At 45.1% G+C, this 22,369-nt stretch overlaps 1 protein-coding gene across 3 annotated transcripts in view; it reads right to left on the reverse strand.

Annotated features, from left to right (window-relative positions):
- Positions 1–20,510, reverse strand: part of LOC144598974 (interferon-induced GTP-binding protein Mx3-like) — a 37,313-nt gene extending 16,803 nt beyond the window's left edge. Inside the window, exons 1-10 of one of the 3 annotated variants that reach the window (XM_078409648.1) lie at positions 20,378–20,409; positions 15,446–15,541; positions 13,003–13,221; positions 12,128–12,320; positions 9,439–9,576; positions 7,988–8,142; positions 7,008–7,146; positions 4,305–4,503; positions 2,691–2,769; positions 1,015–1,137 (exon numbers count right to left, since the gene is read on the reverse strand). In XM_078409648.1, the coding sequence (XP_078265774.1) occupies positions 1,015–1,137; positions 2,691–2,769; positions 4,305–4,503; positions 7,008–7,146; positions 7,988–8,142; positions 9,439–9,576; positions 12,128–12,320; positions 13,003–13,221; positions 15,446–15,529 (1,329 nt within the window). In that variant the 5' untranslated portion in view covers positions 15,530–15,541; positions 20,378–20,409. Of the gene's footprint in view, positions 1–1,014; positions 1,138–2,690; positions 2,770–4,304; positions 4,504–7,007; positions 7,147–7,987; positions 8,143–9,438; positions 9,577–12,127; positions 12,321–13,002; positions 13,222–15,445; positions 15,542–20,377 lie in introns of all 3 variants that reach the window. The other 2 variants (XM_078409649.1, XM_078409650.1) reach the window with 2 other exon arrangements.
- Between the last annotated feature and the right edge of the window lie 1,859 nt (positions 20,511–22,369).

Below are 22,369 nucleotides of genomic sequence, written 5' to 3' on the forward strand. Positions count from 1 at the left end.
TTGAGTATAGGAGCAGGGAGGTTCTGCTGCAGTTGTACAGGGCATTGGTGAGACCACACCTGGGGTATTGCGTACAGTTTTGGTCTCCTAATCTGAGGAAAGACATTCTTGCCATAGAGGCAGTACAGAGAAGGTTCACCAGATTGATTCCTGGGATGGCAGGACTTTCATATGAAGAAAGACTGGATAGACTCGGCTTGTACTCGCTGGAATTTAGAAGATTGAGGGGGGATCTTATAGAAACTTACAAAATTCTTAAGGGGTTGGACAGGCTAGATGCAGGAAGATTGTTCCCGATGTTGGGGAAGTCCAGAACAAGGGGTCACAGTTTAAGGATAAGGGGGAAGTCTTTTGGGACCGAGATGAGAACGTTTTTTTTCACACAGAGAGTGGTGAATCTGTGGAATTCTCTGCCACAGAAGGTAGTTGAGGCCAGTTCATTGGCTATATTTAAGAGGGAGTTAGATGTGGCCCTTGTGGCTAAAGGGATTATGGGGTATGGAGAGAAGGCAGGTACGGGATACTGAGTTGGATGATCAGCCATGATCATATTGAATGGCGGTGCAGGCTCGAAGGGCCGAATAGCCTACTCCTGCACCTATTTTCTATGTTGAGCAATACACCCTGGGGGGGGGGGGGGGGGGAGAAATGCCCAGAAACGGGGTGCCACTTTCAACGTGACACCATTTTGACATACTTTCGATGTGTAACCAAATGTTAGCCTTTGAAGGCTCTGGGCCTGTACTCGCTGGGAGTTTAGAAGGCTGAGGGAGGGGAGGTGGGGGAAAAACTCATTGAAACCCACTTTGAATTCAGTTCATTCCCATCCTTTGGTCATGCCAGTGACTCCTCGGGTTTGAAATTAGACCTGAAATGTAACTTTTGGCAGCCAACCTGCCCTTCAATGCAGGGGAATGAAATGGAAGGCTGGGCACGGTTCCAGCCTCACTTACTGTGCATGTTGCTGTAGAACAAAGCAGACCAAACGCAGCCGTGAAACAGAGAGGGCCTTACCTCGATTAAGAATGTTATTTGCTCGGAGTAAGAAGTGGGGGCTGCGACGCTGTACTTTTTGAGGGATTGCAGCGACTCGTTCAGCTTGGTTTCTATTTCATTTCGTAACCGAGGCAACGTTTTCTTGAAAAGACAAGACAAGGGTCACTGTTTTGAGAGTCTGCCCATTCTGGTGCTCACCCCTGCAGTCTACTTCCCAGCTTATTCCACGATCCCATTTTCTTTGAAGGAAGGCACGTTACCTACGTACCTATTACACAGCCTTCCATGGTCAAGAGCAAACCCAGAGAGTTTTAAATGTCAATGCAGTATTTTTGAACAAAGATTCAAGACAAAACAAAAAATTCAGAAAAAAACCCAAACAACCATTATCGCACATCAGCAATCTATTGGTTTAGATTTTTTTTTAGATTTAGAGATACAGCGCAGAAACAGGCCCTTCAGCCCACCGGGTCCGCGCCGCCTAGCGATCCCCGCACACTAACACTATCCTACACCCACTATGGACAATTTTTACATTTGCCCAGACAATTAACCTACATCCCTGTATGTCTTTGGAGTGTGGGAGGAAACCGAAGATCTCGGAGGAAACCGAAGATCTCGGAGAAAACCCACGCAGGTCACGGGGAGAACGTACAAACTCCATACAGACAGCACCCGTAGTCAGGATCGAACCTGAGTCTCCGGCGCTGCATTCGCTGTAAGGCAGCAACTCTACCGCTGCACCACCGTGCCGCCACTGAGGGTTCTGAGGGATAAATGATATCCAGAACTTAGGGCATCAGGGTGGCACGTGGGTAGAGTTGCTGCCTTACAGCGCCAGAGACCCAGGGTGGATCCTGACTATGGGTGCTGTCTGTGCAGAGGTTGCGTGATATGCATAGGTTTCTCTCCGAGATCTTTGGTTTCCTCCCACACTCCAAAGAGGTAAAGGTTTGAAGGTTAATTGGCTTGGTATAAATGTACATTTTTCCCAGTGTGTGTGTACGAGTGTTAATTTGGGGGGCATCGCTGGTTGGTGCGGATTTAGTGGGCCAAGGGGCCTGTTTCCGTGCTGTATCGCTGAATTAAATTAAACTGGAGAGTAATACTTACTGTAACTCCTCTGTGAACCTGTCCATTTGTTTTAAGATCTCATTTGAAAGATGACATCTGTGGACTGGAGCAATATCTCAATGTTGATCCAGGAACATCTGCCCGGTTTCTATGTTTAGTTGAGTTGAGAGACGCAGCACGGCAACAGGCCCTTTGGCCCACCGAGTCTACCCCCACCATCCGTTCACACTACTTCCACGTTATCTCACTTTCTCAACCTCTCCCCACACTGGGGGCAATTTACCGAGACCGATTAACCCTATAAACGCGCCCGTCTTTGGGATGTGGGAGGAAAGTCGAGCAGACGGAGGAAACCCACGTGGTCACAGGGAGAAGATGCCAACTCCATTCAGACAGCACCTGAGGTCGGAATTCCAGGTTTCCAAAAATATGGCTGCAGCTTATCCCGGAGAATTTCCCAAAAGCGCTGATTTTGAGTTAAATAAAACCGATCTTATATATCCCAAAGTTACCGACAGGCCTCAAGACGAACATTGCTGGATTACATTAAAAAAGAAGCTGACCATTACAACCCTGACGTCAAAGATAATGGAGGTTGTTTTTAACAAAGTAAAACTTACATTAATGTGGTTGACAAGTTCCTTTGTAAGCCGATAGGCCAAATTTGGGATGCCCGCCTTTCCTTCCTCCAAAAGCGGCCTAGTTATTAAAATTGTGAAAAAAATAATACCTTGGTCAAGGTTGAAACATTGCGAGATAATGGCAAAATAGCGATTAAACAATTTTACATTGCTTGCAGACGGAAACTATAACTCAGTTGATACAATGCGAACTTCCAAGGACGGCTATCTGGCACAGCGGTAGTGTTGCTGCCTTGCAGCGCCAGAGAAGAAGAATGGGGCTAGGAGAAAGAGATAGATCAACCATGATTGGATGGCGGAGTAGACTTGATGGGCCGAATGGCCCAATTCTGCTCCTATCACTTAACACCTTACGAGACCCAGGTTCGACCGCGACTACGGGTGCTTTTCTGTACGCAGTTTGTACTTTCTCCCCGTGACCTGCATGGGCTTCCCCCCACACTCCAAAGACGTACAGGTTTAGAAACATAGAAAATAGGTGCAGGAGTAGGCCATTCGGCCCTTCGAGCCTGCACCGCCATTCAATATGATCATGGCTGATCATCCAGCTCAGTAGCCTGTACCTGCCTTCTCTCCATAACTCCTGATCCCTTTAGCAAAAAGGGCCACATCTAACTCCCTCTTAAATATAGCCAATGAACTGGCCTCAACTACCTTCTGTGGCAGAGAATTCCACAGACTCACCACTCTCTGTGTGAAGAAATGTTTTCTCATCTCGGTCCTAAAAGACTTCCCCCTTATCCTTACGCTGTGACCCCTGGTTCTGGACTCCCCCAACATCGGGAACAATCTTCCCGCATCTAGCCTCTCCAACCCCTTAAGAATTTTATATGTTTCTATAAGATCCCCCCTCAGTCTTCTAAATTCCAGCGAGTACAAGCCCAGTGTATCCAGTCTTTCCTCATATGCAAGTCCCGCCATCCCAGGGATTAATCTGGTGAACCTTCTCTGTACTCCCTCAAAGGCAAGAACGTCTTTCCTCAGGTTAGGAGACCAAAACTGCACACAATACTCCAGGTGCGGTCTCACCAAGGCCCTGTACAACTGCAGCAGAACCTCCCTGCTCCTAAACTCAAATCCTCTTGCTATGAATGCCAACATACCATTCGCTTTCTTCACTGCCTGCTGCACCTGCATGCTTGCTTTCAATGACTAGTGCACCATGACACCCAGGTCACCTTGCATTTCCCCTTCTCCCAATCGGTCACCATTCAGGTAATACTCTACTTTCCTGTTCTTGCCACCAAAGTGGATAACCTCACATTTTGGAGGTTAATTGGCTTGGTGTAAATGTAAATTGTCCCTAGTGCATGTAGGACAGTGTTAACATGCGGGGATCACTGGTCAGTGCAGACACGGTCGGCCAAAGGGCCTTTTGCCTCGATTTATCTCTCAACCAAACCAAACTTGGGTGTGAAATTTGACTCGTTGGCGTTTGTTGGCCTGGGACTGCAAGGTGACTATTTGGTGCACGCTTGATATGAAGGCCGTTTGCACATGTAACTGGGAAGTGCTAAGCATGCTAGATGTCTACCATCTTCACGATCTGCCATCTACACTTCACTTAATGGAAAACAAGTCTTCATCATTTACCTAAATTGTTCGTGGTCTTCAAAAAATGCCTTTTCCTGTGCGATTGCATCCACCAGTGTAATTTTTTCATTGATGTCTTTCTGGCCACGACATTTAACGATCATGTAACCCTTCGCCAGCACTACCGTCATGTTCTGCACAATGTCTACGACGTTCCCCTCAGTTCCTTTGTCCACCAGGTCAGGTTTGGTCAAAATACCTTCAAATTTCAAAGGAAACAAAGGGAAAGATGATGGAATTAATTTGCTGCCAGTGATTGTCGGAAATTTTGAAAATTAGAAGGAAGATGGTATGGAACTACAGTGTCACATGTACCGAGGTACAGCGAATTTCAATTTTGTATACAGTTCAGTACAACATAAGCACTTTAATAGGGCGGCACGGTGGCACACCGGTAGAGTTGCTGCCTTACAGCGCCAGAGATCTGGGTTCGATCCCGACGACGGATGTTGGCGGTATGGAGTTTGTACGTTCTCCCCGTGAACGCGTGGGTTTTCTCCGAGATCTTCGGTTTCCTCCCACACCCCAAAGACATACAGATTTGTAGGCTAATTGGCTTGGTACAAATGTAAATTGTCCCTAGTGTGTGTAGGGCAGTATTAATGTGCAGGGATTGCTGGTCGGCATGGACTCAGTGGGCCGAAGGGCCTGTTTCTGCGCTGTATCTCTAAATTTAAAAGATACATTTTAGATAAGCATATCAGATACAGTACAAGTGCATAGCAGTAGATTATGAGGGACAACTGGCAAGGAACATAAAAACTGACTGCAAAAGCTTTTATAGATATGTCAAGAGAAAAAGATTAGTTAAGACAAATGTAGGTCCCTTGCAGTCGGAAACAGGTGAATTGATCATAGGGAACAAGGAGATGGCAGACCAATTGAACAAATACTTTGGTTCTGTCTTCACTAAGGAAGACATAAACCGTCTGCTGGAAATAGCAGGGGACCGGGGGTCTAATGAGATGGAGGAACTGAGGGAAATCCAGGTTAGTCGGGAAGTGGTGTTAGGTAAATTAAATGGATTAAAGGCCGATAAATCCCCAGGGCTGCATCCCAGAGTGCGTAAGGAAGTAGCCTCAGGAATAGTGGATGCATTAGTGATAATTTTCAAAACTCTTTAGATTCTGGAGTAGTTCCTGAGGACTGGAGGGTAGCTAATGTAACCCCACTTTTTAAAAAGGGAGGGAGAGAGGAAACGGGGAATTATAGACCAGTTAGCCTAACATCGGTAGTGGGGAAAATGCTAGAGTCAGTTATTAAAGATGTGATAGCATCACATTTGGAAAGTGGTGAAATCATCGGACAAAGTCAGCATGGATTTACAAAAGGCAAATCATGTCTGACGAATCTTATAGAATTTTTCGAGGATGTAACTAGTAGAGTGGATAAGGGAGAACCAGTCGATGTGTTATATCTGGACTTTCAGAAGGCCTTCGACAAGGTCCCACATAGGAGATTGGTGTACAAACTTAAAGCACATGGTATTGAGGGTTCAGTGTTGAGGTGGATAGAAAATTGGTTGGCGGACAGGAAGCAAAGAGTAGGAATAAATGGGTTCTTTTCGGAATGGCAGGCAGTGACAAGTGGGGTACCGCAAGGCTCAGTGCTGGGACCCCAGTTATTTACAGTGTATATTAATGATTTGGACAAGGGAATTGAATGCAACATTTCTAAGTTTGCGGATGACACGAAGCTGGGTGGCAGTGTTAGCTGCGAGGAGGATGCTAGGAGGCTGCAGAGTGACTTGGATAGATTAGGCGAGTGGGCAAATGCATGGCAGATGCAATATAATGTGGATAAATGTGAGGTTATCCCCTTTGGTGGCAAGAACAGGAAAGCAGAGTATTACCTGAATGGTGACCCATTAGGAGAAGGGGAGATGCAACGTGACCTGGGTGTCATGGTGCACCAGTCGTTGAAAGCAAGCGTGCAGGTGCAGCAGGCAGTGAAGAAAGCGAATGGTATGTTGGCATTCATAGCAAGAGGATTTGAGTTTAGGAGCAGGGAGGTTCTACTGCAGTTGTAAAGGGCATTGGTGAGACCGCACCTGGAGTATTGTGTGCAGTTTTGGTCTCCTAATCTGAGGAAAGACGTTCTTGCCTTAGAGGGAGTACAGAGAAGGTTTGAAGCAACTATCACAAAGTGGTTTGTGGTTGACATACAAGTTGAAGGAGAAGTTAGATGAATACACAAGAGAAAGAAGTAGAAGCCTTTATTTTATTTAATCCTTGAATTATAAAATGGCTTTCAGCAAGTGCAAGGGATATTTTTAAAGCAGAGATAGATTCTTGATCAGTACGGGTGTCAGGGGAATGGGGTTAGGAGGGAGAGGTAGATCATCCATGATTGAATGGCGGAGTAGACTTGATGGGCCGAATGCCCTAATTCTGCTCCTGTCAGAGGAGAATCAAGGGATATGGGGAGAAAGCAGGAATGGGGTACTGATTTAGGATGATCAGCCATGATCATATTGAATGCCGGAGCTGGCTCGAAGGGCCGAATGGCTTAATCCTGCACCTATTTTCTATGTTTCTAGGTATCCCTTATGACCTTATAAGTGACATTCCATGGTACTTTAGGGACAGTGCAAGGGAGATGCTGCTGAGGCCTACCCAAAATACGAAGCCCACTCCAGGCCATTGTGCATGTCTTGGGTACCTGGGTGAAGGGGGAGGGAGTGGAGGAAGGGTATGCAATTACCCAGAGTTCTGTCTCCAGTCGGGTCCACTTCCTGGGCCATTTTCAGTGCTTCTGTGGTTGCTATGTCGACGTTACAAGGCACGACGACAAGGTTAATTGTCTCTTGTTTCTCAATAAACTTTTTAATGAGTCTCTTAATCTGGAATAAAGCGGACCACAGTTGTAGAACCATAAAGAGATTGACATCTATGCATTGTAAAGGCACAAGTACTTCAGGCACAAGTGCAATGGACAACAAAACAATTGTCATTTTGCTTTTCCAGAGAATTACATTGAACATTTTTGCAACTAAATGCAGCAGCCGCTGTTTTATTGCTGCTTGATGCATTTATACTGATGTATAAACAGATGTATAGTGCGGTCACGGTGTTGCAGCGGTAGAGTTGCTGCCTTACAGCGCTTGCAGCGCCGGAAACCCGGGTTCGATCCCGACTATGGGTGCCGTTTGTTCAGAGTTTGTACGTTCTCCCTGTGACCATGTGGGTTTTCTCCGAGATCTTCGGTTTCCTCCCACACTCCAAAGACGTACAGGTATGTAGGTTAATTGGCTTGGTGTATGTGTAAATTGTCCCTAGTGTGCGTAGGATAGATGATAATGTGCGAGGATCGCTGGTCGGTGAGGGCTCGGTGGGGTGAAGGGCGTTTCCGCGCTGTATCTCTAAAACTAAAAAAACCTAATGTCAATATATTGGTAAATTGATTAGGAGTAAAAAATCAGTGTGATAAGTTGATCAGTGAGTGTGCAAAATGTAACGGGAAGAGAGGAGATCCAATATTGCATAACCTTAAAACAGTTCCAAAATACCTTAGAGGCAATAAAAACAAAAATGTTGGAGAGATTAGGCCTGTCGCGTAGGAAATTTAGCATATATTTTGGATGCAAGATTCTACAAACAACAATCGGGTAATTTTGCCAGGGATGTTTTCACAAGAAATTGTGAATTCAAGCCGTCAGATAGAAAGAAATAAGATCCCATTACCTGGTCTCCGATATCATGGGGCTGGTTACCGACGGCAACTCGGGCGATACCTGGCAGGTCTATCAGAGTCAGGTCAGGGACATTGGTAGATTCAACTTCGAGGCTGATTAGTTCGTCGCTGATTCCCACTCCCAGCCCTGCAATATTGTTCTGGGCTGGAAACAGGAAAGAAATGAAAACATATGAAGTCAGATGTTCTATCGTCCTCAAGTTGACAGCAGGGTCAAGCGGAAGACTTGCTTGTTCCAGGGTCCCTGGCGTAGTCTTCTACTGGGATACTGTGTTCCTGTTCTTTGGTGTGGATGAATTCGCTACAAGTTTACCGATGTAAACAGCCCGACAGGATCATAAGGTCATAATTGATAGGAACAGAATTAGGCCATTCGGCCCATCATGTCCTCTCCGCCATTCAATCATGGCTGAACTATCTCTCCTACCACACCCCATTCTCCTGCTTTCTCCCCATAACCCGACACCCGTTCTAATCAATAATCTTATCTATCTATCTCTGCTTTATAAATATCCATTGACTTGGCCTCCACAGCCTTCTGTGGCAAAGATTCTAGATTTGCCACCCTCTGACTAAATAAATTCCTTCTCATCTGCCTCGAGGAACGTCTTTTAATTCTGAGGCTATTCCGTCTAGTCCTAGACTCTCCCACTAGTGGAAACATCCTCTCCACATCCACTCTATCCAAGCCTTTCACTAATTGGTACACTTCAGTGAGGTCCTTCTAAACTCCTGTGTACAGGCACAGTGCCATCAAACGCCCATCATAAGAAGCTAACCCACTCATTCCTGGGATCATTCTTGTAAACCTCATCTAGACCCTCTCCAGGGCCAGCACATCGTTGCTCAGATATGGTGCCCAAAATTGCTCACAATATGACTTCAACAAGCAGAAAACACCAGTGATATGCTACAGGACTGTCCGGCAAAATAAAATGTTTCAGTACACGTCTAGTGATAAGCTTAATTATGTTTGGTTAGATGTTTTATTTGAACTAAACTTATTAGGCTGAGTGTCGGATCAAAATCACAATAGGGCACGTCAATTTTGATCTTTGTAACCGGTGTTTAATATTAAGTACTTGATTATAAGTACAATCGAAGTGTAAATTGGTCGCTAGAAAATGCATTTGATGAAATGACTTGCATCCCGAAGGGGCTCATATCAAAGCACCAACTCTTACTTCTGATTTTTTTTTTAATAAACCAAAACAAAATTATGATTTTTCAAATTGTTGAAGGCTTAAATTTTCTTCATTTAGGAAAATTTGTATTTAAAAAAAGCAACTTTGAAGCATGGTTAGTACCTGGTTGCAATTATATTTAGTGCATGAAATTGATAGCAATCTTTCAAAACGAATCTTTGCAGCGTTATATTTAAATCCCAATTCAATATTCATCATCAATCACATGTCTCACACAGCAATGCTTAGGAACATACCTTTGATAATTTCTTGTTCCACCTCAGCTGCACTATTGAGTTCATACGAATATTCCTTGTAGCTGATCTTCCCCTTCCAAACATTTTCCTTTTTGACATTTTTTAACTTCAATTCAAGTGGGCATCTTGTTACAATTCCTGTCGCAATAAAAAACATTACCAGATATGTCATTATAGAAGAGAATGGTTTTGATAGATGTTGTCAGAACAAACCAGTGCAACTAATAATAATAATAATCAGAATTTAACCTATTCATAGAAACAGAAAATAGGTGCAGGAATAGGCCATTCGGCCCTTCGAGCCAGCACCGCCATTCTATATGATCATGGCTGATCATCCACAATCAGTACCCCGTTCCTGCTTTCTCCCCATATCCCTTGATTCTGTTAGCCCCAAGAGCTATATCGAACTCTCTCTTGGAAACGTGCCTTTTGTGGCAGAGAATTCCAGATTCACAACTCTCTGGGTGAAAAGGTTTTCCTCATACTCTCTGCGTTAAAAGACCATCTTAACAGAACAATAAGTTAATCGGGATGACATAAAATAATGGTACTTGTACAATTGTATATCAATTATTGTATATTTATTTGTGTGCTACTGCGTTAATGGGCCTCTTAAGCTGCAGCAAGATAAGAATTTCATTGTGTCAGAAGGAACTGCAGATGCTGGTTTACATCGCAGATAGACAAAAAATGCTGGAGTAACTGCGGGACAGGCCGCATCTCTGGATAGAAGGAATGGGTGACTTTTCTGGTAGAGACCCTACTTCAGACTCAACAATTTCATTGCTCCCTTGCCAGTATATATGACGATTAAATATTCTTGACCCTTGATAGATGGTGAAAATAATGATAAGAAGCTGGCCTATTACAAAAGGCTTGAGTATCTCAGCGGGAAATGCAGTATCTCCGGAGAAAATGGAATGGTGACGTTTTGGGCTGGGACCCTTCTTCGGACTGATTGATGGGGGGAGGGAGAGAGAACAGGAAGCAAGGAAAGACCAAGACAAATCAGTGCCAACAAAACAGATCACCTTAGTCAGGGAGGTTCCGACATAGGCTGATTGTTGGCTAGGGCCGGTGTGATCCCAAGAGGGATACACCATTGCGACCTGTGAAACTGGTCATGTTCTTCAGAGGCAGTTAAAAAAAAATGTTCTAGAGATTTTCAAATAATTTTTCAAATAATTTGGATACAAGATTCCACAGAAAACAATGCGTAATTTTTCCAGGGATGTCTCCCCTATAAGCAGTGAATTCAAACCATCAGATAGAAATAAGATTTAATCACTATTTTATTAAGGGTGGCACAGTGGTGTAGTGGTAGAGCTACTGCCTTAGAGCGCCAGAGACCTGGGCTTTTGATCTGACCACACAGGTGCTTGTCCAGAGGAGTTTGTATGTTCTCCCCATGACCTGCGTGGGTTTTCTCAGAGATCTTTGGTTTCCAAAGACGTACAGGTATGTATGTTACTTGACTTGGTGTAAATGTAAAATTGTTCCTAGCGTGTGTAGGATAGTGTTAACATGTGGGGATCACTGGTCGGTCAGGACTCAGTGGGCCAAATGGCCTGTTTCCATGCTGTATCCCTAAGCAAAACTAACCCTGGTCTCCAATATCATGATTAAGTGATTAAGACACTTCCACAGTATATTAGAGGAAATTAAAAAAAATAGAGATTAGGCTTGTCGTGCAAGAAAAGGACCATACATATTTGGAAAGATAAAAAAATGATAGTAAAAAGCCAGGTGATTTGTGTTGTATCAAAAATATACGCCTGTTGGTGTCTAATTTAATTAAGACTAGATCAAGTGGACCTGTTGGGTCCAAACCTCTCCTGCATTGGTGCAGCACCCACTCCTCCCCTCCTCATCCCTTCCCCATTCCTTCCCCCCTAACCCCTCCCCCCATCCCCTCCCTCTGTCCAACCATGGACCCGTTGCCGGGCAGGGAGGGCCCCCATGGGCGGGCAATAGGGCACAGGGAAAAGGCACTTACCTTGGCCCTGTTTCTCCTGCGGGCTGGGCGTGGAGCCAAAGCCTCTCCTACAGCTCGGCTGCGATCTGCGGCGAGGAAGGGTGGCGATGGCATGGACCCATTGCCGGGCGGGGACTGTCTCCCGGGGCCATGGGTGGGCGAGAGTGGGCTGGGAGAAGGCACTGACCTCGGCCCCATTTCTCCTGCGGGCTGGGCGTGGAGCCAAAGCCTCTCCTGCAGCTTGGCTGCAATCGGCGGGGTCGGCCATCTTGTGGATTCTCTGCCACCATGCTGCACCATGGGAGGAAGGTCAGGTGCGGGGCACGCCGGGATGGGCGTCGGTCCTCCGGGGTGGGGGCGCATTTATTAAAGTTTATTAGGTAAATTGTTTTTTTAAAGTAACAAAAGTGGATTTATTCAGACCACGGGGGAATGGTGAGTCGGGTGGGCCTAAAATTGTCGCGCTGTCGTGTAACGTTTTGGCTGTGTAGAGGGCATGGTACACACATAAACATGTACACACAAACAAACCGAGAATTTTAGTAATATAATAATAGATAATAAATAAATGGCTTATAATCCTTCCCACCTTGTGATGGCCAAACCTGTTTTGATGAGGGAGACTTTCTGTGTGCCTTTGCACTGTTACCTTTGAACAGTAAGGGATATAAATTTCTAAACAATTAATTATTGACTCCATCAGTCTCTTACCACTCCCTCTGGGAAAGGACACTCCCGAGAGTGCCTCCAACACTGAGCTCTTCCCAGAGCTCTGGTCACCAATCACTGCAATGGCTGGAAGTCCGATATCCTTATCCACACCAAATCCTCTCAAAGAATCAATGAGATCAATGCATGGTCGCACCTCCTGCTCGTAATGAATGGACAATGGGCTATCCATTGCCTGGAGAGAGAGAGAGAGAGAGAGAGAGAGATAGGACATCTTCCAGAACTATTCACAGAATGAAAAAAATAAGCATGCATTTTCCTTTGTTTTAACAAGAGAGGAGGAGGGCAGCACACAGTTTTGAGGCTGAAGAAGGGTCTCGACCCGAAACGTCACCCATTCACTCTCTCCTGGATGCTGCCTAATCTCCTGAGTTACTCCAGCATTTTGTGATACCTTCGATTTGTACCAGCAGTTATCTGCAGTTATTTTCCTACAGTTTTGGGGAATGTGTAGGAAGGAAATGCTGATGCTGTTTTAAACCGAAGACAGACACAAAAATGCTGGAAGAACTCGGCGGGTCAGGCAACATCTCTGGGGAAAAGGAATAGGTGACGTTTTGGGGGTTGAGACCCTTCTTCAGATTGAAGAAGGGTCTCGACCCAAAACGTCTCACCTTCAGACTGAAGTGCATTTACTTGAGGAAGTAACAGAAATTTGCCAATATCCATCGAGTCTAACCTAATGTGGCTCAGCAAAAAGAGTAAAAAGTGGGCGTTGCAATCATGTCGTTGTGCTGACTGGTTAGCATGCAACAAAAAGTTTTTCACTGTACCTTAGTGCACGTGACAATAAACTAAACTGAAGCCGAATCGGAAATTTGATCTCATTGTAATTTTCAGAAAATAAAGACACTTGCCTTCACTGAAATAATTCTTTGTTCATTCTGTGCTCGTTGTGCTTCTGGCACACCAAATGGAGACAACCATACATCCTTCTGAAAGCCATTCCTTGAGGGGTTAAGGAAGTCTCCATTATTGACCGGAACATTGCTGGGTCCATTGGTGACTTCCGCTGGTCCAAAAAGCTCCATGTTAAGATGATTTGTCTGTGTCGAATATGTAATTTCTGTTCCCTCCTAAGTTAAAAAAAAGCAACTTCATAGCTCTGCATCCAGTCACTGATAGACAATAGACAATAGATGCAGGAGTAGGCCATTCGGCCCTTTGAGCCAGCACCGCCATTCAATGTGATCATGGCTGATCATTCTCAATCAGTACCCCATTCCTGCCTTCTCCTCATTCCCCCTGACTCCGCTATCCTTAAGAGCTCTATCCAGCTCTCTCTTGAATGCATTCAGAGAATTGGCCTCCAATGCCTTCTGAGGCAGAGAATTCCACAGATTCACAACTCTCTGACTGAAAAAGTTTTTCCTCATCTCCGTTCTAAATGGCCTACCCCTTATTCTTAAACTGTGGCCTGCAGATGCTGGTTTAAACCAAAGGCATAAGATGATTGGGAAGAGATTTAAGAGAGAGGGACCTCAGGGGCAACATTTTAACTTGGTCGGTAGTCTGTATTTGGAATGAGGTGCCAGAGAAAGCAATACGCAGATACATTTACAACTTTCAAGACATTTGGACAGATTTCCAAATCCAAGCCAGCACTGCCCTCACAGCTGCGGCTTGCATGCAGTCCGTTGTCTTTTGTGTTTTTTGTTGTTTTTGTCTTAATTGTAGATTAAATATGGTGTAGTGTTTGTGGTTGTATGTTATGTGGGGGGGGGTGGGAACTGTAACATTGTCTCTCCCGAGCGGAGACCCGAACTTTGTTTCTGGGTCATGTCTCCGTTCCCGCTGCGGCCTACCACCGGCCATGCACCTGGAGCTGGCGGCCTCCGGCTGGGACCACCTGGGCTCTGGTTTGCAGAGCCCACGGCCCAGACTCACCACCTGCGGCGCTGGCTGCCTTCGGACGCTACAGGAGCGGCTGCGACTCGTCTCCGGGGCGGGCCGCCTGGACGTCGGAAGCCCGCAGGCCCCTGGGTGCGGGCTGACATCGGGAGCTCCGGCAGCGGCAGCGTCTTCGCCCGCCCCGAATCGCGGGGTTTGGTCGGCCCGCCGCGGACCTTTAACCGTCCGGCGCTGCCTGGAATAGGCTGCGGGTTTTTCTCCGCCCGGCGGGGGCTTCAATGTCGGGAGCCCCGACCGCCCCGACTTGGCAACTTCAACAGCCTGACCGCGGGAGAAGACGGCAGGGGAAGAGAAAAAGACATTCTGGCCTTCCATCACAGTGAGGAGGGACTGGAGGAGACTCACTGTGATGGATGTTTCTTTTGTTTGGTGTTAGTTTATGATTGTATGTGTTATTGCATTTTTATTGATTATTCTTATTGGTCTTATTGTTGAACTGCGGGTAATTTTCCATTTCACTGCACATTTGTGTATATGACAAATAAATGACAATTGACTATTGATTTATGGAAAGGAAGGGTTTTGAGGGATACGGGCCAAATGGGGGTAAATGAGACTAACCCAGAATGCCAACTTGATTGGCATAGACAAATTGGGCCAAAGGGCTTTTTTCCCCCATAGACTTTCTGGTTACTTTACATAAAGCATATCACGTGAGTGCACCCTATTGCAGTCACTGCTGAACGGAACGTTACCACAACGCTAAAATTTGAAAGCATTTGATTGGTACAGGTGTCAGCGGTTATAGGAAGAAGGCAGGAGAAAGGGGTTAGGAGGGAGAGATAGATCAGCCATGGTTGAATGGCAGAGTAGACTTGATGGGCCGAATGGCCTAATTCTGCTCCTATCAGGTATGACCTATGAACACAAAAGTCTCACATTTGTTTCCCAGTTTTTCATCTTTCACCTTCCAAATTCAGAAAGTAGGTGAAAGGAGCCAAAATGACATTACTCTGCAAAAGGAAGTTGCAAATTGCTGGAGTAACTCAGCGGGTCAGGCTGCATCTCTGGGGGGGGGGGGGGGGGCATGAATGGTCCATGTTTCGGGTTGGGACCCTTCCACAGACGGATTGCAGTGGCAGGATAACAGCTGGCAGAGAGGACAAAGTCAGGCAAGTGATATCGGAAGGACCTGCAGATGCTGATTTAAAGCAAAGGCACAAAATGCTGGAGCAACTCAGCGTGACAGGCAGCATCTCTGGATAGAAGGAATGGGTGACGTTTTGGGTCGAGGCCCTTCTTCAGGCAAGTGATTGATGGGGGGGGGGGGGGGGGGGTTGATTGGCACAAGATTGGACAAAGGCCAGAGATGAATAGGAGACAAAAAGCTGCAAGGAGAGAAGAGGTGCAAAATTTGATGTCCTTTGTGTACATTGGACATGAAGGTACCTGGAACTCTGCCAGAATTCCTCTGGATGAATAGGCTTTTCCAGGTCTGTGTTTTACATTCTTTCGTACGGAGTTCGTAGTCATTTTCCAGTTAATCTGTGGAAATTATTCGTTTTTCGTTTCATCTTTTTTCAATTACAAAGAAATAATCATGTGTTTATGAGATGGGGTTATTTTAATGATCAAAGTCAATAGATTAAATATAAACCACCAATTTCAAAGTTAAAAAGGTTGTCACTTTATGTGACTGATGAAGAACGCATACATAGATTGTAACTGCAGATGCTGGTATATACTGAAGATGGACACAAAGTGTTGGTGTCAGGGGTTATGGGAAGAAGCCAGGAGAATGGGGTTAAGAGGGAAAGATGGATCAGCCATGATTGAATGGCAGAGTAGACTTGATGGGCCGAATGGCCCAATTCTGCTCCTATCACTTATTTTTATAAAAGCTCAATGGGTCAGGCAGCATCTCGGTTGATGCCAGAGATGCAGCCTGACCCACTGAGTTACACCAGCACTATGTGTCTATCTTTGAAGAACGAGTAGGGTTGTGTTGTCTGCCACGTTGTAATATCATGTTATGGCGTGGTGTGGTAGCGCAGCAGTTATTGCTACAGATTCAGAGTACCAGGGACCTGGGTTCCATCCTGACCTCTGGTGTTGTTGGTGTGGAGTTTGCATAGTTTTGCCGTGACTGTGCGAGTTGCTGTTGGGCACATGGGTTTCCTCATCCGTCCCAAAGGTCCATTGTATATTAGTACAACTGTACATTACGTGGCTGCTGTAAATTCGATCAGAGTATGCAAGTGACAAAAGACTAAAAGAGGAGTCAATGGGCATTTTAGAGAAATTGTTATTGGGGAATGGGACAAATGGGGAATGGGCCTGCTGGGGCCAGTATGAATCTGATGGGCCAAGTGACATATTTCTATGTCGCAAATCAGTAAACACATAGCATGCAACAAAGATTTCACATCCACACTGCATCAAGTTCAACAGCATAATCAAGGATTAATCTCACCCCGGTCACTCCATCGTCTCCTATCTGCCCATCAGGCAACAGGTACAGAAGTGTGAAAACGCACACCTCCAGATTCAGGGAGTTTCTTCCCAGCTGTTACCCTGCAACTGAACCATCCTAACGACAACTCGAGAGGAGTCCAGAGCAACCACCTACCTCATTTAAAGACCGCATGGATGAACTCCAAAAATTGTTCATCCCTGTCCGGCGAAAATAAATAAAATGGGGAATGCGGCTCACCTGTGGCTAACGAGGGAAATCAAGGACAGTGCTAAATCCAAGAAAAAGGCACAAAAATTGGCCAGAGGAAGCAGCAAACCAGAGGACTGGGAGAAATTTAGAACTCAACAGAGGAGGATAAAGGGGTTAAAGAAGAGGGGGAATAAAAGGGCATGAAAGAAAGCTTGTTGGGGAATATAAAAACGGAGTCTAAAAGCTCCTTTAGATATATCAAAATGAAAAGATTAGTGAAGACAAATGTAGGTCCCTTACAATCAGGCAGGTGAATTTATAATGGAAAAACAATAAAATGGCAGAACAGTTAAACAAGTACTTTGGTTCTGTCTTCACAAAGGAAGGCACAATCTCCCAGAAATACTAGGGGACCGAGGATCTAGTGGAAGGGAGGAACTGAAGGGAATCCACATTAGTCAGGAAATGGTGATAGGTAAACGGTTGGGACTGAAGGCAGATAAATCCCCTGATGGTCTGCATCCCAGAGTACTCAAGGAGGTGGCCCTAGAAATCGTGGATGCATTGGTGATCATTTTCCAATGTTTTCTCGACTCTGGATGTTCCTGTGGACTGGAGAGTAACTAATGTAACCCCACTTTTTAAGAAAGGAGAGAGAGCGATAAAAACAGAGAACTTTACACCAGTTAGCCTTACATCGGTAGTGGGGGAGATGCTTGAGTCGATTGTTAAAGATGTTATAGCAGTGCATTTGGAAAGCAGTGACAGGATTGGTCAAAGTCAGCATTGATTTATGAAGGGGAAATCATGCTTGACCAATCGTTTTGAGGATGTAACAAGTAGAATGGATAAGGGAGAGCCAGTGGATATGGTGTATCTGGACTTTCAAAAAGCCTTTGACAAGGCCCCACACAAAAGATTATTGTGCAAAATTAGAGCACATGGTATTGGAGGTTGGGTATTGACATGGATAGAGAACTGGTTGGCAGACAGGAAGCAAAGCGTAGGAATTAACGGGTCTTTTTCAGAATGACAGGCAGTGACTAGTGGGGTGCCGCAAGGCTCAGTGCTGGGACCCGTTATTTACAATATATATTAACGATTTAGACGAGGGAATTAAATGTAACATCTCCACCCTCTTTGCAGGGTGACACAAAGTTGGGTGGCAATGTGAGCTGTGAGGAGGATTAATTCCCAGGGGGTTAACTGAGCATGTATTCACTGGAATTTAGAAGGATGACAGAGGATCTTATAGAAACATAAAATTCTTAAAAGGATTGGACAGGCGAGATGCAGGAAAAATGTTTCCGATGTTGGGGGAGTCCAGAACCAGGGGTCACAGTTTAAGAATAAGGGGTAGGCCATTTAGGACTGAGATGAGGAAAAACTTCTTCACCCAGAGAGTTGTGAATCTGTGGAATTCTCTGCCACGGAAGGCAGTGGAGGCCAATTCACTGGATGTTTTCAAGAAAGTTACATTTAGCTCTTTGGGCTAAAGGAATCAAGGGATATGGGGAAAAGGCAGGAACAGGGTGCTTATTTTAGAGGATCAGCCATGATCATATTGAATGGCGGTGCTGGCTCGAAGGGCCGAATAGCCTACTCCTGCACCTATTTTTCAATGTTTCTATGAGACCCTTGGACGATCTTTCATCAGACTTCACAGGAATTTACACTGCACCATACGTACACTGTACACTGTGGACGGCTCGATTGTAATCTTGTGTAGGTTTTACCACTGATTTTCCGGCACCCTTGTTTTCAGTCTTACTGGGTTATCCATTTTTCCAGATCAAGCGGTCAAGTGATAATACAACAAAACTACACCTCTGGCCCGCTAACAAAACACCCCTCCCGTGGAATCCAAAGCACCATGGAGTGCCAGAAACTTAAATAAAACAAATATGATGAGAAAACTGAATGCAAAATCCATTGTATCCGAATCTGGTTATGTTAAAATGAGGGTTTACTGTATTGCCTTTGCAAAACAGTTCGGAGTGAGGATTGAGAGCATAGTTGTTGACAAGGAGTTTTGGGAAGCAGCCTTTTAGAATAAATTGGACAAATTCGAGGGTGAGAGGGGATATTGGTGGGAGGAGGGGCTGTGGGATGGTGCGTGGAGGCCAGGCAGAGGTGAAACACGAAAAACTTAAAACATTGAACCAGCAGAGATAGAAGTAGACAGGGCCAAGGAGGGATTTCAATGTTTAGATGTAGATAAATGAAACTGCACATCTTGTATATGTTGGTGACAAATAAACTTGACTTGACTTGGCTCACCACTGGCAACGCCACCTGTGGCCGCTCAGGGAATTTCAACTGAACACTTTATTTGGTCTGGGTTATAAAGGGAACACAAAATTGCCGGAAATTCAATGTTTAACCTGTGTGTTGTCTTTCCGCTGACTGGACAGCAAGCAACAAAAAGTAAAGAAGCTACCTGGGTACACGTGACAATAAACTACACTGAATGTAGATGCTGATTTACACCGAAAACAGGCACAAAATGCTGGAGTAACAGCGGGACAGGCAGCATCTGTGGAGAGAAGGAATGGGCAACATTTTGGGTTGAGACCCTTCTTCAGACAACTAAACCAAACCAAAGTAAAGAAAGGTGGAGAGTGATCTTAATTTAAGAACTTTTTGTAAAAGAAATCTTGGCAAAGGCACCTACTGCAATTGCAAGGAGACACGCCTTAAAAAAGGTATCCAAGTCATGCAGGGAGGATGTTAAAAAAACACTTCACACACGGATTGATAGAAACACATAACAATCACATCCAAAAAAGAGGAAGGAGGCATCGCGACGCATGATTTGAGTACCAGAGGTCAACAATTTTATGGCGTCAAGAGCGTTTCAGCCCTTGAAATAAAACAGCAAGTGGGAGGGTTGAATTATGCACCCACGTTAACATTTAGCAGGCGACACCTCAACTTGCTGAACACCAGACTCACTTGCGGGCACTCTACTAGCCTGAGACAGACACAAAATGCTGGAGTAACCCAGTGGGGCAGGACAGGCAGCGTCTCCACCTTGAGCTCCAGGTGGTTATCGGGGGATCAGAGGGAAATGGTTTTGTAAAAACCATATCCGCGTTACAATCAATCCCAGCGACGCCCAACCCTTCCCAAATATATATATAAATAAAAACATATATAATTATCTTCATATACAGGTAGGAAATATACACATATTTATTTATAATGAATGATCTCTTGATCTCTACTTTGCTGCTGTAACACTAAATTTCCCCGGTGTGGGACGAATAAAGGTATATATATATATATAGGTAGGAAAGAACTGCAGATACTGGTTTAAATCGAAAGGAGACATAAAATGCTGAAGTAACTCAGCGGGTCAGGCAGCATCTCTGGAGAGAAGGAATGGGAAGAAGGAAATAATATTTATACATATATATATATTACACAAATATATATATATTTATAAATATAATTAAAGTAATTGTAATTTATTAATATATTTAACTATATATATATAATTAAATTAATTGTAATTTCTTATATATATATAATTAAATATAAAAAATAAATCACAATTCATTTAATTATATTTATAATCTTTGCCAACTCGCTATATATATATATATATAGCGAGATGGCAAAGATTATGGCAAAAGATTATGCATTTGCTACACACACATATACAGTACATATATCTATCCTATAGAATCTACCCAGTTGTTATAAGCACGTACCTGTATGTAGTCAAGCCAAACGGACACTTTCACGTTTTTGTAAAGCGCTCGGGACCCAACGCGTTCTTAAATACCTTTGCGGATCGCTTTCCAAACGACAATGAGCCAATGAATTCGACGCCGAGCAATCTCAGGAAGCGAAATTGAAGTTGCCCTGACACCTTTGCGCTGTTCGCGATGAAAGGAAACCGAAAGTTAACCAGGCTTTCTGTTTTCAGGAAACAAAAGACAGAATCTACCAGACCTGAAACGTTGACCAACCCTTTATAGCTCTTACAAGACCTGCCTGAGCCCCCTGAGTTCATCCAGCATTTTTGTTCCTTTGTTTTTTTAACTTCAGGAAGAAGTAACTGCCTTTTGTTTTGTGAAACAGCAGGTGTTTTGTTCCACATGAATGTTGCAATGAGAAAACAATTTCCAGCAGAGTATTTGGAAAAGTACAATTAAGACATGGCTATTCCTGTCCCAAGGTGCACTCCACCACCTGCACTGTCCACTGGTCCCAGACGGTCTGAAGAAGGGTCTCGACCCAAAAAGTCACTCATTCCTCCTCTCCAGAGATGCTGCCTGTCCCGCTGAGTTACTCCAGCATTTTGTGTCTATCTTCGGTACAAACCAGCCTCTGCAGTTCCTCCCTCCCCACCAAGCACCCACTCTCGAGGGTCTCCCGGGCATAATCCCTCAGAAGAGGGGCAAGTGGTCAGTAGTGAAAGGGCATCTTGGCCAGACCCAGGAGCACCGACCAACTTGCCCCATCTACACTAATCCCACCTGCCTGCATTTGGCCCATATCCCTCTAAACCTATCCTATCCATGTACTTCATGTTTCTTAAACTATGTCATAGTAGCTGCCTCAACTACCGTCCATCACCCACCACCCTTTGTGTACCAAAGTTGCCCCTCAGGTTCCTATTTATTCTTTCCCCCCCTATGTCCTATGTCCTTAGGTTCTTGATTCTCCTACTCTGGGTGAAAAACTCTGTGCATTTACTCTGGCCAATCCTCTCGTGATCTTATACACCTCTAAATAAAGGAATAAAGACCCATCCTGCTCAACCTTTCTCCATAGCTCAGGCCCTCTAGACTTTGCAACATCCTCGCTTATCTTCGCAGCACCCTTTCTAACTTGGCAAAAACCACCCTATGACAGGGTGACCAAAACTGAACACAATTCTCCAAATGTGGCCTCACCAATGCCTCGCACAATTGTAACATGACATCCCAACTTACTCAATACTCTGACTGATGAAGGCCAATGTGCCAAAAGCCTTCTTGACGACCTTGTCTAATTGTGTTGCCACTTTCAAGAGTACCTGCACTCCTAGACCCCTCTGCTCAGCAACACTTTTGTATGATGTTTGCGGGACCTGCACCCAAGGAGGACTTCTTTGAATGGATCCAATGTGCCATTACAACCAAGCGGGGGACAGAACACAGAACACACGAAAACACGCGCATGCGCGCGCACGCACACACACACCCACACACCCACCACCCCCCCCTCTTATGATGGAACGGTCAGAGGCTACCCCAAATGTCACCCATCCTTTTTCTCCAGAGATGCTGCCTGACCCGCTAAGTAACTCCAGCACTTTGAGTCTTTAATACTTTTCCACCTACTGATTTCCAGTTTTGTCAATTGATTATCAGCTTGGTTTCCAAGGAAATTGGTCCCGATGATCCTCAGAGAGATGTGGCTGGTGGTGTGAAAGCATTGACTTTCACCTAGGTCTGCAAACATTCAATGGCATGTGGCTGGGCCTGTGGCAGCCTGTAAGCCTGTGACTCTCCCCGTGCAATCCCGGCTCACCGGGTCATCGGCGGTCACTCCAAGCGAATATAACTCTCCATAGGACGCCTGTGCGTGACTTTGTTTGACGTGGGGAGACTGGTGCACAGACAGCCACCACACAGTCCTTGACAGATCTGGGTCAGGATCCAGTGGCATGGAGTCCAAGACGAACGGGGACCCTTTTGTGCTGCAGCCTTCAT

The sequence above is a fragment of the Rhinoraja longicauda genome, chromosome 12 (genome assembly GCF_053455715.1).
Source record: "Rhinoraja longicauda isolate Sanriku21f chromosome 12, sRhiLon1.1, whole genome shotgun sequence".
NCBI classification, from domain to species: Eukaryota; Metazoa; Chordata; class Chondrichthyes; order Rajiformes; family Arhynchobatidae; genus Rhinoraja; species Rhinoraja longicauda.